The 14,844-nt window shown below is 44.8% G+C and overlaps 2 protein-coding genes across 6 annotated transcripts in view; both read right to left on the bottom strand.

Annotated features, from left to right (window-relative positions):
• The window catches only part of c15h3orf52 (chromosome 15 C3orf52 homolog), a 28,559-nt gene extending 25,937 nt beyond the window's left edge, over positions 1-2,622 (bottom strand). The window contains exon 1 of the mRNA XM_036965302.2: positions 2,058-2,622. Within this exon, the coding sequence (XP_036821197.1) occupies positions 2,058-2,135 (78 nt within the window). The 5' untranslated portion in view covers positions 2,136-2,622. The remainder of the gene's footprint in view (positions 1-2,057) is intronic.
• A 5,504-nt stretch (positions 2,623-8,126) lies between these two features.
• The window catches only part of zgc:153184 (capZ-interacting protein), an 83,138-nt gene continuing 76,420 nt past the window's right edge, over positions 8,127-14,844 (bottom strand). For all 5 annotated transcript variants that reach the window (XM_036965300.2, XM_036965301.2, XM_090224037.1 and 2 more), the window contains one exon: positions 8,127-10,192. In XM_036965300.2, coding sequence (XP_036821195.2) covers positions 9,692-10,192 — 501 coding nt within the window. In that variant the 3' untranslated portion in view covers positions 8,127-9,691. The remainder of the gene's footprint in view (positions 10,193-14,844) is intronic.

Below are 14,844 nucleotides of genomic sequence, written 5' to 3'. Positions count from 1 at the left end.
CATCTGTGTCGAGAAACTATTAGTCTCATAACACTGATGGTTTGTTAACGTGGCAGGTTAGGAGAACTAACGTAGCAGGTAAGGAGAACTAACGTAGCAGGTTAGGAGAATTAACGTAGCAGGTTAGGAGAATTAACGTAGCAGGTTAGCAGAATTAACGTAGCAGGTTAGGAGAATTAACGTAGCAGGTTAGGAGAGTTAACGTGGCAGGTTAGGAGAATTAACGTAGCAGGTTAGGAGAATTAACGTAGCAGGTTAGGAGAACTAACGTAGCAGGTTAGGAGAACTAACGTAGCAGGTTAGGAGAATTAACGTGGCAGGTTAGGAGAATTAACGTAGCAGGTTAGGAGAACTAACGTAGCAGGTTAGGAGAACTAATGTGGCAGGTTAGGGGAACTAACGTAGCAGGTTAGGAGAACTAACGTAGCAGGTTAGGAGAACTAACGTAGCAGGTTAGGAGAACTAACGTGGCAGGTTAGGGGAACTAACGTAGCAGGTTAGGAGAACTAACGTAGCAGGTTAGGAGAACTAACGTGGCAGGTTAGGAGAACTAACGTAGCAGGTTAGGAGAACTAACGTGGCAGGTTAGGGGAACTAACGTAGCAGGTTAGGAGAACTAACGTAGCAGGTTAGGAGAACTAACGTGGCAGGTTAGGAGAACTAACGTGGCAGGTTAGGAGAACTAACGTAGCAGGTTAGGAGAACTAACGTGGCAGGTTAGGGGAACTAACGTAGCAGGTTAGGAGAACTAACGTAGCAGGTTAGGAGAACTAACGTGGCAGGTTAGGAGAACTAACGTAGCAGGTTAGGAGAACTAACGTAGCAGGTTAGGAGAACTAACGTAGCAGGTTAGGAGAACTAACGTGGCAGGTTAGGAGAACTAACGTAGCAGGTTAGGAGAACTAACATAGCAGGTTAGGAGAATTAACGTAGCAGGTTAGGAGAACTAACGTGGCAGGTTAGGAAAACTAACGTAGCAGGTTAGGAGAACTAACGTGGCAGGTTAGGAGAACTAACGTAGCAGGTTAGGAGAATTAACGTGGCAGGTTAGGAGAACTAACGTAGCAGGTTAGGAGAACTAACGTAGAAGGTTAGGAGAACTAACGTAGCAGGTTAGGAGAATTAACGTGGCAGGTTAGGGGAACTAACGTAGCAGGTTAGGAGAACTAACGTGGCAGGTTAGGAGAACTAACGTAGCAGGTTAGGAGAACTAAAGTGGCAGGTTAGGGGAACTAACGTAGCAGGTTAGGAGAACTAACGTGGCAGGTTAGGATAACTAACGTGGCAGGTTAGGAGAACTAATGTAGCAGGTTAGGAGAACTAATGTTGCAGGTTAGGAGAATTAACGTAGCAGGTTAGGAGAACTAACGTAGCAGGTTAGGAGAAGTAACGTGGCAGGTTAGGAGAACTAATGTAGCAGGTTAGGAGAATTAACGTGGCAGGTTAGGAGAACAAACGTAGCAGGTTAGGAGAACTAATGTAGCAGGTTAGGAGAGTTAACGTGGCAGGTTAGGAGAACTAACGTGGCAGGTTAGGAGAACTAATGTAGCAGGTAAGGAGAATTAACATGGCAGGTTAGGAGAACTAACGTGGTAGGTTAGGAGAACTAATGTGGCAGGTTAGGAGAACTAACGTGGCAGGTTAGGAGACTGAGGTTAAGGTTAAGAAAAGGGTTAGGTTTAGCAACAATGCTACTGTTGTCAACAACTGTTATCCCATATGCGACAACTAGATATAGCTGTAATTGTAGCCACAATGGTACAAACCATCAGTAACATAAAACCTGAACTGGCCAACCAACGGCAGGTATCAATGAACTGAACAATGGCATGCACTAATGGGCGTTTCCTGACATCAAGGAACGCCCAATTCAAGAAACGCGCCGAATGTCGGTCTGCAATACACCATATTGGACTTTTGTGCATTTGAAAAGCTGCGTTGTGTTCTCAAGGTTGACGTAGCCTACAACTGAACCGAAACGTATCGACTTTCAATAACAGCCTACCTTTTTCTTTCTATTTATGAATATGGCATTAATCGATTCGATTTAAACTCACCTGTTGCTTAGAGGTATTTTCAGCATGGTGATTGTTGTTGTCAAGGCTTTGAACCGGCTGTAACTCGATGCTGTCCATGTTTCTCAAGTTATTACAATACTCGGGAATAATTTCCACAAACCCGGAACTATGAGACGATTTGACCCTTTATCAGTCTCAAGACAGTAGGCTATATTCAATAACGAAGATTTAATCAATACTGACATACATGATAAGTTATGAAAATATTGTTGTAGTCTAATCAGCGTTGTGATACGACTTCCATTAGACTATTCCTTTCTGCCCTGCCCAGCTGGGTTGTCCCAGGTGACTTTTCCTTGTCAAGTTTCGATGGAGACAGAAGAAGGCGTTGTCTTTACTCAGAGCGAGAAAGAATAAAAGAAAAGAGAGTTCCCAAATGTGTCAAATAGAAGACCAACGGAAGCAGCTTTCCCTGTCAATAATGTCTGTTCCCATACAACGTTTAGATTTCATTCCATAGGCATTTTCCAGGACTTTTGACGCTTGTTGAGTAGGCTAGAATGTGTTACTTCGGTCCTGTAGGAATGTGCCCTAATATTGACATGTAGTCAATATTGATAAACCATGGAATAGAACGGAGTAGAGTAGAATGGAATAGAGTAGAATGGAATATAATTTATTACAATATAATATAATTTATTAGAATGGAATATAATGTATTAGAATAGAATGGAATATAATTTATTAGAATAAAATATAATTTATTAGAATGGAAAAGAATGTATTAGAATTGAATAGAATTGAATAGAATGTATTAGAATTGAATAGAATGTATTAGAATTGAATAGAATGTATTAGAATTGAATAGAATGTATTAGAATAGAAAGGAATAGGCAGGTATAGAAGGGAAGGTTTTGCTGTTAAAAAAAAGTTAAATGAAATAAAAATAGTTGGGAGTATTCCACCCCCATGTGTAAGAAGTGAGTACTGCGGGAAAGCACGGAGTACTGACCTCTGTTCTGTCAATATTGACATTACAATAAACATTTAATTTTCTATTCTCCTTTTTTTTCAAATCCAAAAAGTATAAGCATACACAGCCACATTAGAATAAAACAATGCCTTGTATGACTACTGTCTATACAGGCAAGAAATACTGTCGTCCTACCAGTGGAGGCTCCTCAGAGGAGGAAGGGGAGGACCATGCTACTCAGTGTTTCATTTTATACATTTTTTTTATAGTGAAACACTAAAAATGTTACCTTTTTTAGATAAATCTCGAATAAATATATTCACTTCACCAAATAACTGATTAAAACACACTGCTTTGCAATTAAGGTCTACAGTAGCCTCAACAACACCCTCTAGGGTAGCACCATGGTTTAGCCGGAGGACAGCTACGTTCCGTCCTCCTCTGGGTACATTGACTTCAATACAAAACCTAGGAGGATCATGGTTCTCACCCCCTTTCATGAACCCAAACAGTAATTATGACAACTTCCGGAGGACGTCCTCCAACCTATCAGAGCTCTTGCAGCATGAACTGACATGCTGTCCACGAAATTAAAGGATCAGAGAATGAATCTAGTACTGAAAGCACAAGCTACAGCTAACTAGCACTGCAGTGTATAAAATGTGGTGAGTAGTTGACTCAAAGAGAGAGAAAAACAATAGTTGAACAGTTTGAACAAATTAATCAGAAGCAGCAGAGAGAGAGAGAGAGCTAGCTATATTTCATTGTACTATTTCTTCTTCTTAGTTTATCTTTCACATGCTTAGCTAATGCAGCTAATTTAGCCTCCTCAACAACCTGAGTCAAACTGAGAGGAATGGTATTTATGTTAGCTAGCTGGCTAAGGCTATCCAACACTGCAAGACTTCCAAGTCAAGGTAAGCGTTCAGTTTTATTAATTTTTATTGCCAACAAGGCCCGTAGGTGTTACTGCTAAACTGCTTGCTGTACACTGCACTGCGTGATTGTACACATGGATTGGTGTCACGCGTGCAACTTCTCCGGCCTCCGGTTACCAGGCTGCTCGTTATGGTGCACACCTGTCAGCATCGTTACGAGCGTCGTCAGACTAACTTTTGGACTCCATCACTTCCCTGATTACCTTCCCTATATATGTCACTCCCTTTGGTTCCTTCCCTATATATGTCACTCCCTTTGGTTCCTTCCCTATATATGTCACTCCCTTTGGTTCCTTCCCTATATATGTCACTCCCTTTGGTTCCTTCCCTATATATGTCACTCCCTTTGGTTCCTTCCCTATATATGTCACTCCCTTTGGTTCCTTCCCTATATATGTCTCTCCCTTTGGTTCCTTCCCTATATATGTCACTCCCTTTGGTTCCTTCTCTATATATGTCACCCCCTTTGGTTCCTTCCCTATATATGTCACTCCCTTTGGTTCCTTCCCCAGGTGTCATTGTTTCCGTTTCATGTCTGTGCGTTGTTCATGTTTCTTGTTTTTGTATTATGTTGTGTTTATTTATTAAAACACTCACTCCCTGAACTTGCTTCCCGACTCTCAGCGCACTCGTTACAATTGGATCGTGGGTTTACTAACGCGTTAGTTCTAGTTTGGTGACTATAACGTTAATATGGTGACAGCAATGTAAGTTGTGTAGCGGTTAGCGGTTATGATATGAAGGTTTGGCTTAGAGAGGTGTTTGCGCCTGGTCACAGACAGCTGTTATGTTGTGCACTGAAGTCCACAAGCGAAAGGAAAAGGAGAGAGGAGGAGGAGAGAATGAATTTTCAACAATCAAAGTGATGATGCTGTATGTGGCTGCCATGAAAGTGAACTGTGAGTGCAGATGATCAGGGGTGTGTTCATTCTGCCAATTCTGTAGCAAAACGTTTCTTAAATGGAAGCAAGGCGGAACGAAACAGGGAAGGGACCTTACCTGAATTTGTCCAACAGAAACTCTCGTTACACAGCAGATCAGCTAGATGCCGGTAAGAGTGTGCAAGTCGCTATTGAAAATGTCACCACCGTATGTCACCTTGATTACTCCAACGTGCCTCTCGGCCTGTGTGCACCTACATTGTAAACTTTCAGTCATAGGCTAGGTTGTATCAACCTCATGATGGGTACAGGGGAACATTTGAGTATCATTTAGTAGCCTAAACCTGTCGCTGTTACATTGAACTGGGTGAATGTGAATGACAGTAACCTAAACCTATCGCTGTTACATTGAACTGGGTGAATGGAATGTGAATGACAATCATCCAGTATGCTGTAATAGAAATAAGGCCATGCTCATGAAAAAATGAATAATAATTGTCCTCCCTTAACTTAAATGGCACCAACCGCCACTGAGTCCCACAGTAGTGGCTTTAAAACCATCCTCATCACTCTTCCAACTATAATTTACCTGCCACGTTAGTTATCCAACCCTTTAAAACCACGTTAGTTATCTAACCCTAACCTTATAAAACCACGTTAGTTATCCAACCCTTTAAAACCACGTTAGTTATCCAACCCTTTAAAACCACGTTAGTTATCTAACCCTAACCCTTTAAAACCACGTTAGTTATCCAACCCTTTAAAACCACGTTAGTTATCCAACCCTTTAAAACCACGTTAGTTATCCAACCCTAACCCTTTAAAACCACGTTAGTTATCCAACCCTAACCCTTTAAAACCACATTAGTTATCCAACCCTTTAAAGCCACGTTAGTTATCCAACCCTTTAAAACCACGTTAGTTATCCAACCCTTTAAAACCACGTTAGTTATCCAACCCTTTAAAACCACGTTAGTTATCCAACCCTTTAAAACCACGTTAGTTATCTAACCCTAACCTTTTAAAACCACGTTAGTTATTCAACCCTTTAAAACCACGTTAGTTATCTAACCCTAACCCTTTAAAACCACGTTAGTTATCCAACCCTTTAAAACCACGTTAGTTATCCAACCCTTTAAAACCACGTTAGTTATCCAACCCTTTAAAACCACGTTAGTTATCCAACCCTTTAAAACCACGTTAGTTATCCAACCCTTTAAAACCACGTTAGTTATCCAACCCTAACCCTTTAAAACCACGTTAGTTATCCAACCCTAACCCTTTAAAACCACGTTAGTTATCCAACCCTTTAAAACCACGTTAGTTATCCAACCCTTTAAAACCATCCTCATCACCACTAACTCTGGAAGTACAATAATAAACATCAGGCTCTTCATTCAATTTTTATTTATATGCTACGGACCAGAGCCATAGATTCAGGCTATACAATATAAGTCTATATATCTGTCACTCGCCTGTGCCAAATAAACACTAGCATTGTAATTTTACAGTGTTGAAAAGCAACAAAAAAAACCTGTCTAAACTTGAATCTACACAACGATTGATAAACAGAATCAGTAAGTAAAACCTCCCAAAAAAACACCTTGAGAAATTACAAAAAAAAGGGGGAAAAAGTTACAAATATAATTTGATGACTGAGGACGAAAGAACGTTTGTAAACTATTCTCATTTAGCTTGTCAGATGGTTTGTGTGGTTGGCTGTTAGCTCCTTATACCATTGTATTTACAGGTTTGCGTACCAAATGGCACCCTAATTCCCCTATATAGTGCACTACTTTTAACCAGAGACCTATGGGTCCTGGTCTAAATGTAGTGCACTATCTAGGGGGATTAGGGTGCCATTTGGGACGTAGAGCCTTAGTATTCATCACCTCCACTATCCTCTGTCCCTCTGAACACTATCGTTGCGGTGATGTTATGACCAGGGGAACGCAGTGTTTCACAGGATGTTAACTGTTTCCAGATCTTTCTATTGGTTTTTTACATTCCATTCATCAGAACAGAAAAGGAGTCCAGACATTAAGACTAGCTAAAACCAGAGGCCCTTTTCCTTTATCTTTCTCTCTTTCTTCCTCTCTTTCTTTCTTTCTCTCTTTCTTTCTTTCTCTTTCTCTCTTTCTTTCTTTCTCTCTCTCTTTCTTTCTTTCTCTCTTTCTTTCTTTCTCTTTCTCTCTTTCTTTCTTTCTCTCTTTCTTTCTCTCTATCTTTCTTTCTCTTTCTCTCTCTCTTTCTTTCTCTCTTTCTTTCTCTCTTTCTCTCTTTCTTTCTTTCTTTCTTTCTCTCTTACTTTCTTTCTTTCTCTCTCTTTCTTTCTTTCTTTCTTTCTCTCTTACTTTCTTTCTTTCTCTCTTTCTTTCTTTCTTTCTCTCTTTCTTTCTCTCTTTCTTTCATTCTTTCTTTCTCTCTTTCTTTCTCTCTTTCTTTCTCTCTCTCTTTCTTTCTTTCTCTCTTTCTCTCTATCTTTCTTTCTCTCTTTCTCTTTCTTTCTCTCTTTCTCTCTTTCTTTCTCTCTTTCTTTCTCTCTTTCTTTCTCTCTTTCTCTCTTTCTTTCTTTCTCTCTCTCTTTCTTTCTCTCTCTCTCTCTCTTTCTTTCTTTCTCTCTTACTTTCTTTCTTTCTCTCTTTCTTTCTTTCTTTCTCTCTTTCTTTCTCTCTTTCTTTCTTTCTTTCTCTCTTTCTTTCTCTCTTTCTCTCTTTCTTTCTTTCTCTTTCTCTCTTTCTCTCTTTCTTTCTTTCTTTCTTTCTTTCTCTCTCTTTCTTTCTTTCTCTCTCTTTCTTTCTTTCTCTCTTTCTCTTTCTCTCTCTTTCTTTCTTTCTTTCTCTCTTTCTCTCTTTCTTTCTTTCTTTCTCTCTTTCTCTCTTTCTCTCTCTCTTTCTTTCTCTCTTTCTTTCTTTCTCTTTCTTTCTTTCTTTCTTTCTCTCTTTCTTTCTTTCTCTTTCTCTCTTTCTTTCTCTCTTTCTTTCTTTCTTTCTTTCTCTCTTTCTCTCTCTTTCTTTCTTTCTCTCTTTCTCTCTTTCTTTCTTTCTCTCTCTTTCTTTCTTTCTCTCTTTCTTTCTTTCTCTCTCTTTCTTTCTTTCTCTCTTTCTTTCTCTCTTTCTCTCTTTCTTTCTTTCTCTCTTTCTTTCTTACTTACTTTTCTTTAAAATGTTTATTTTTCTTCCAACCAGAGTGTTGCGTATTGACTTGCGGCTGGTCTGTATGATCATTGCCATGTAAAGACAACAGCTGTTTCTGTGGAAACCAGGAAACGCTCTAATGTCATGTAAAGGTAAAAAAAAAGAAAGAAAGAAAGAAAAAAAGTATGACATTTTAATATGGCATGAACACAACTATCTGATTGTCAAACAAATCACTTTAAAAGAGTAGGCTACCTGCAGGCTGCGCACATGGAAAGAGACATCTGTGTATTCATGGAAGCCAAATGAAGCCATGCTTCCCCAAAAAGGTGAACAATAAAAAATAAAATCAAATTAAATGATGTTTCATAGTTGTCCTTCGAATAAATGTCCTACTCTTTTTCCTCTGACAGCAGCCTCAGATAGATAGGTGACTGTCTCCACTGAGGTTGATGTGTCTCGCTGTCGGGAGAGAGTCTCAGTCAAAGGATCAATATTATCAATAATTCACACTCTGCTCTAGTGTCATAGAGCTTGACAAGCTGCCTGGTCCTCCGGTGAGAGAGATGACCAGGAGAGGTGACCAGGAGAGGTGACCAGGAGAGGTGACCAGGAGAGGTGACCAGCAGAGGTGACCAGGAGAGGTGACAGGTGACCAGGAGAGGTGACCAGGAGAGGTGACCAGGAGAGGTGACCAGGAGAGATGACAGGTGACCAGGAGAGGTGACCAGGAGAGGTGACCAGGAGAAGTGACCAGGAGAGGTGACCAGGAGAGGTGAGAGGTGATCAGGAGAGGTGACCAGGAGAGGTGACAGGTGACCAGGAGAGTTGAGAGGTGACCAGGAGAGGTGACAGGTGACCGGGAGAGGTGACAGGTGACCAGGAGAGATGAGAGGTGACCAGGAGAGATGAGAGGTAACCAGGAGAGGTGAGAGGTAACCAGGAGAGATGAGAGGTAACCAGGAGAGGTGAGAGGTGACCAGGAGAGGTGAGAGGTAACCAGGAGAGGTGAGAGGTAACCAGGAGAGGTGAGAGGTAACCAGGAGAGGTGAGAGGTAACCAGGAGAGGTGAGAGGTAACCAGGAGAGGTGACAGGTAACCAGGAGAGGTGAGAGGTAACCAGGAGAGGTGAGAGGTAACCAGGAGAGGTGAGAGGTAACCAGGAGAGGTGAGAGGTAACCAGGAGAGGTGAGAGGTGACCAGGAGAGGTGAGAGGTAACCAGGAGAGGTGAGAGGTAACCAGGAGAGGTAAGAGGTAACCAGGAGAGGTGACAGGTAACCAGGAGAGGTGAGAGGTAACCAGGAGAGGTGAGAGGTAACCAGGAGAGGTGAGACACCTGGGCCAAATACTATAAAGATAATTATTACTTTAAACTGCTGCAGAAACAAGAAAGTATCACCTCCAACAGTATCTGATAGAACACAAAGCTATGCAGAGGATTGTCTACATACACTGCTCTACAGACACAATTCAATGTGACAGGTGAAGAAGCAAGGACAGATTTAGTTCTGGGAACCAAGATTATGCAGGATACAGAATGTCCAACGAGGGTTCTTAGAAGACAAGCTAGTTTCATAATTAGTGAGGATGCATCCCAAATGACACCCCTATTCCTTATATAGTGCACTACTTTTAACCAGGTCTCTGGTCAAAAGTAGAGCACTATTAAGCTGTAGGGTGCCACGTGGGACTCACGCAATGACTGATTGTATGATTTCTTCAACAGTGATTTATGAACATTGTTCAGAGGTTTTCATCCCTCTCACGAGGCTGAGCTGAATCCTCCTGTTCGTCTGTTTGCGTGTTGTCTCCTTTTGTTCCATAAGAGCTACAAGACCCTTCCTCCTCCTCTATGGCCTCCAGAGAATCTGAAGCTTGGGGCTCACCTAGCGCCTGTTCCCCAGCTTCCTTCTTCCCATCCTGGGTGGCTGGGGCTGCCTCTCCTGTCTCCTCCTCCAGAACGTTGTCCTCTTTGGCCTGTTCTCTGTCCCTGTCATTGTCTCCAGTCTCTGTCAGAGTGTCTGGGTGAGACGGGGGGCTTCCCTGGGTCTCCTCGCCCCTCTCCCCGCCCTCCCCTGTCTGCTCAAACACCTGATCCACCTGGTCCTCGGCCCCGTTCACCTGGGGGACGTCTTGGTTACCTTGGGACACAACCCCTCCCTCGGAGACTACGCCCTCCTCGACACACGACTGCCGGTGCTGCCGTGTGGGCGGACGCCTCTTGAAGGACAGCCGAACTCGACTCTACAGAGGAGAGAGAGAGAGAGAGAGAGAGAGAGAGAGAGAGAGAGAGAGAGAGAGAGAGAGAGAGAGAGAGAGAAACAGGAAAGACTGAGTGTTGTGCAACACACAATAGCTAATGAATAAAGTCAGGCTTTAGTAAGACTTGATTATCTTGAGCTTGGTTACAATCTCTGTTTTTCTATGATTTTGGCCTTCTGTACTTTAACACACCATCTTAGAAAGACAACCATTAGTCATGATATCGTGTGTTTTTGTTCTATTAGGAACAAACTTAACACAATATGCATTTTAATGTGTTTAATTACGGATTCTGTTGCTAATTAGTTGTAATAATCTAACGAGCCGAATAGAATAGTAGTAGTAGGGCACTAGATAAGAGTGACAGACCCTAGAGGAGTAGGGCACTAGATAAGAGTGACAGACCCTAGAGGGGAAGGGCACTAGATAACAGGGACAAACCCTGGGGGAGTAGGGCGCTAGATAAGACGGACAGACCCTAGAGGAGTAGGGCACTAGAGGAGTAGGGCACTAGAGGAGTAGGGCACTAGAGGAGTAGGGCACTAGATAAGAGGGACAGACCCTAGAGGAGTAGGGCACTAGATAAGAGGGACAGCCCCTAGAGGAGTAGGGCACTAGAGGAGTAGGGCACTAGATAAGAGGGACAGACCCTAGAGGAGTAGGGCACTAGATAAGAGGGACAGACCCTAGAGGAGTAGGGCACTAGATAAGAGGGACAGACCCTGGAGGAGTAGGGCACTAGATAAGAGGGACAGACCCTAGAGGAGTAGGGCACTAGAGGAGTAGGGCACTAGAGGAGTAGGGCGCTAGATAAGAGGGACAGCCCCTAGAGGAGTAGGGTACTAGATAAGAGGGACAGACCCTAGAGGAGTAGGGCACTAGATAAGAGGGACAGACCCTAGAGGAGTAGGGCCCTAGATAAGAGGGACAGACCCTAGAGGAGTAGGGCACTAGAGGAGTAGGGCACTAGATAAGAGGAACAGACCCTGGAGGAGTAGGGCACTAGATAAGAGTGACAGACCCTAGAGGAGTAGGGCACTAGATTAGAGTGACAGACCCTAGAGGAGTAGGGCACTAGATAAGAGTGACAGACCCTAGAGGAGTAGGGCACTAGAGGAGTAGGGCACTAGATAAGAGGGACAGACCCTGGAGGAGTAGGGCACTAGATAAGAGGGACAGACCCTAGAGGAGTAGGGCACTAGATAAGAAGGACAGACCCTAGAGGAGTAGGGCACTAGAGGAGTAGGGCACTAGATAAGAGGGACAGACCCTAGAGGAGTAGGGCACTAGAGGAGTAGGGCACTAGATAAGAGGGACAGACCCTAGATGAGTAGGGCACTAGATAAGAGGGACAGCCCCTAGAGGAGTAGGGCACTAGATAAGAGGGACAGACCCTAGAGGAGTAGGGCACTAGATAAGAGTGACAGACCCTAGAGGAGTAGGGCACTAGAGGAGTAGGGCACTAGATAAGAGTGTAAGCCCCTAGATGAGTAGGGCACTAGATAAGAGGGACAGACCCTAGAGGAGTAGGGCACTAGATAAGAGTGTAAGCCCCTAGAGGAGTAGGGCACTAGATAAGAGGGACACACGCTAGAGGAGTAGGGCACTAGATAAGAGTGTAAGCCACTAGAGGAGTAGGGCACTAGATAAGAGGGACAGACCCTAGAGGAGTAGGGCACTAGATAAGAGGGACAGACCCTGGAGGAGTAGGGCGCTAGATAAGAGGGACAGACCCTAGAGGAGTAGGGCACTAGAGGATTAGGGCACTAGAGGAGTAGGGCACTAGATAAGAGAGACAGCCCCTAGAGGAGTAGGGCACTAGAGGAGTAGGGCACTAGATAAGAGGGACAGACCCTAGAGGAGTAGGGCACTAGATAAGAGGGACAGACCCTAGAGGAGTAGGGCACTAGATAAGAGGGACAGACCCTAGAGGAGTAGGGCACTAGAGGGGTAGGGCACTAGATAAGAGGGACAGACCCTAGAGGAGTAGGGTACTAGATAAGAGGGACAGCCCCTAGAGGAGTAGGGCACTAGAGGAGTAGGGCACTAGATAAGAGGGACAGACCCTAGAGGAGTAGGGCACTAGATAAGAGGGACAGACCCTAGAGGAGTAGGGCACTAGATTAGAGTGACAGACCCTAGAGGAGTAGGGCACTAGATAAGAGTGACAGACCCTAGAGGAGTAGGGCACTAGAGGAGTAGGGCACTAGATAAGAGGGACAGACCCTGGAGGAGTAGGGCACTAGATAAGAGGGACAGACCCTAGAGGAGTAGGGCGCTAGATAAGAGGGACAGACCCTAGAGGAGTAGGGCACTAGAGGAGTAGGGCGCTAGATAAGAGGGACAGACCCTAGAAGAGTAGGGCACTAGATAAGAAGGACAGACCCTAGAGGAGTAGGGCACTAGAGGAGTAGGGCACTAGATAAGAGGGACAGACCCTAGATGAGTAGGGCACTAGATAAGAGGGACAGCCCCTAGAGGAGTAGGGCACTAGATAAGAGGGACAGACCCTAGAGGAGTAGGGCACTAGATAAGAGTGACAGACCCTAGAGGAGTAGGGCACTAGAGGAGTAGGGCACTAGATAAGAGTGTAAGCCCCTAGAGGAGTAGGGCACTAGATAAGAGGGACACACCCTAGAGGAGTAGGGCACTAGATAAGAGTGTAAGCCACTAGAGGAGTAGGGCACTAGATAAGAGGGACAGACCCTAGAGGAGTAGGGCACTAGATAAGAGGGACAGACCCTGGAGGAGTAGGGCGCTAGATAAGAGGGACAGACCCTAGAGGAGTAGGGCACTAGAGGATTAGGGCACTAGAGGAGTAGGGCACTAGATAAGAGAGACAGCCCCTAGAGGAGTATGGCACTAGATAAGAGTGACAGACCCTAGAGGAGTAGGGCACTACATAAGAGTGACACACCCTACAGGAGTAGGGCACTAGATAAGAGGGACAGACCCTAGAGGAGTAGGGCGCTAGATAAGAGTGACATACCCTAGAGGAGTAGGGCACTAGAGGAGTAGGGCACTAGATAAGAGGGACAGCCCCTAGAGGAGTAGGGCACTAGATAAGAGGGACAGACCCTAGAGGAGTAGGGCACTAGAGGAGTAGGGAACTAGATAAGAGTGTAAGCCCCTAGAGGAGTAGGGCACTAGATAAGAGGGACACACCCTAGAGGAGTAGGGCACTAGATAAGAGTGTAAGCCACTAGAGGAGTAGGGCACTAGATAAGAGGGACAGACCCTAGAGGAGTAGGGCACTAGATAAGAGGGACAGACTCTGGAGGAGTAGGGCGCTAGATAAGAGGGACAGACCCTAGAGGAGTAGGGCACTAGAGGATTAGGGCACTAGAGGAGTAGGGCACTAGATAAGAGAGACAGCCCCTAGAGGAGTAGGGCACTAGATAAGAGTGACAGACCCTAGAGGAGTAGGGCACTACATAAGAGTGACACACCCTAGAGGAGTAGGGCACTAGATAAGAGGGACAGACCCTAGAGGAGTAGGGCGCTAGATAAGAGTGACATACCCTAGAGGAGTAGGGCACTAGAGGAGTAGGGCACTAGATAAAAGGGACAGCCCCTAGAGGAGTAGGGCACTATATAAGAGGGACAGACCCTGGAGGAGTAGGGCACTAGATAAGAGTGACAGACCCTAGAGGAGTAGGGCACTAGATAAGAGTGACAGACCCTAGAGGAGTAGGGCGCTAGATAAGAGGGACAGACCCTAGAGGAGTAGGGCACTAGATAAGAGGGACAGACCCTAGAGGAGTAGGGCACTAGAGGAGTAGGGCACTAGAGGAGTAGGGCACTAGATAAGAGAGACAGCCCCTAGAGGAGTAGGGCACTAGAGGAGTAGGGCACTAGATAAAAGGGACAGCCCCTAGAGGAGTAGGGCACTAGAGGAGTAGGGCACTAGATAAAAGGGACAGCCCCTAGAGGAGTAGGGCACTAGAGGAGTAGGGCACTAGATAAGAGAGACAGCCCCTAGAGGAGTAGGGCACTAGAGGAGTAGGGCACTAGATAAAAGGGACAGCCCCTAGAGGAGTAGGGCACTAGATAAGAGGGACAGACCCTGGAGGAGTAGGGCACTAGATAAGAGTGACAGACCCTAGAGGAGTAGGGCACTAGATAAGAGTGACAGACCCTAGAGGAGTAGGGCGCTAGATAAGAGGGACAGACCCTAGAGGAGTAGGGCACTAGATAAGAGGGACAGACCCTAGAGGAGTAGGGCACTAGAGGAGTAGGGCACTAGATACGATGCATGTTGAACACTGAACGAGAGCTCGGTTTAATGTTTTTGAAATGTTATCACAGTGTTTCCTTGCCAAGCTTGATTCATATACTTTTGGATTTTGGATCCCGCAACTCGGTTAGCCTCAGTTGCTGTGCACTAGCTGTTGTCATCGGCAGTTGTATTGTAAGAAACATCTTGGTTCCCGGGGCAAAAAAAAACCCTGTGCTATCCTGGAGCATGAGTAGAGGACATTACAAGGCTGCTTCCGACCGCTCTACAACAGATTCCTGGAGCATGAGTAGAGGACATTACAAAGCTGCTTCCGACCGCTCTACAACAGATTCCTGGAGCATGAGTAGAGGACATTACAAGGCTGCTTCCGACCGCTCTACGACAGATTCCTGGA

This window comes from Oncorhynchus mykiss, chromosome 27 (genome assembly GCF_057628025.1).
Source record: "Oncorhynchus mykiss isolate SJ-2025 chromosome 27, ASM5762802v1, whole genome shotgun sequence".
In the NCBI taxonomy this organism is placed as follows: Eukaryota; Metazoa; Chordata; class Actinopteri; order Salmoniformes; family Salmonidae; genus Oncorhynchus; species Oncorhynchus mykiss.
This window is presented reverse-complemented; position numbering and strand designations above follow the sequence as displayed.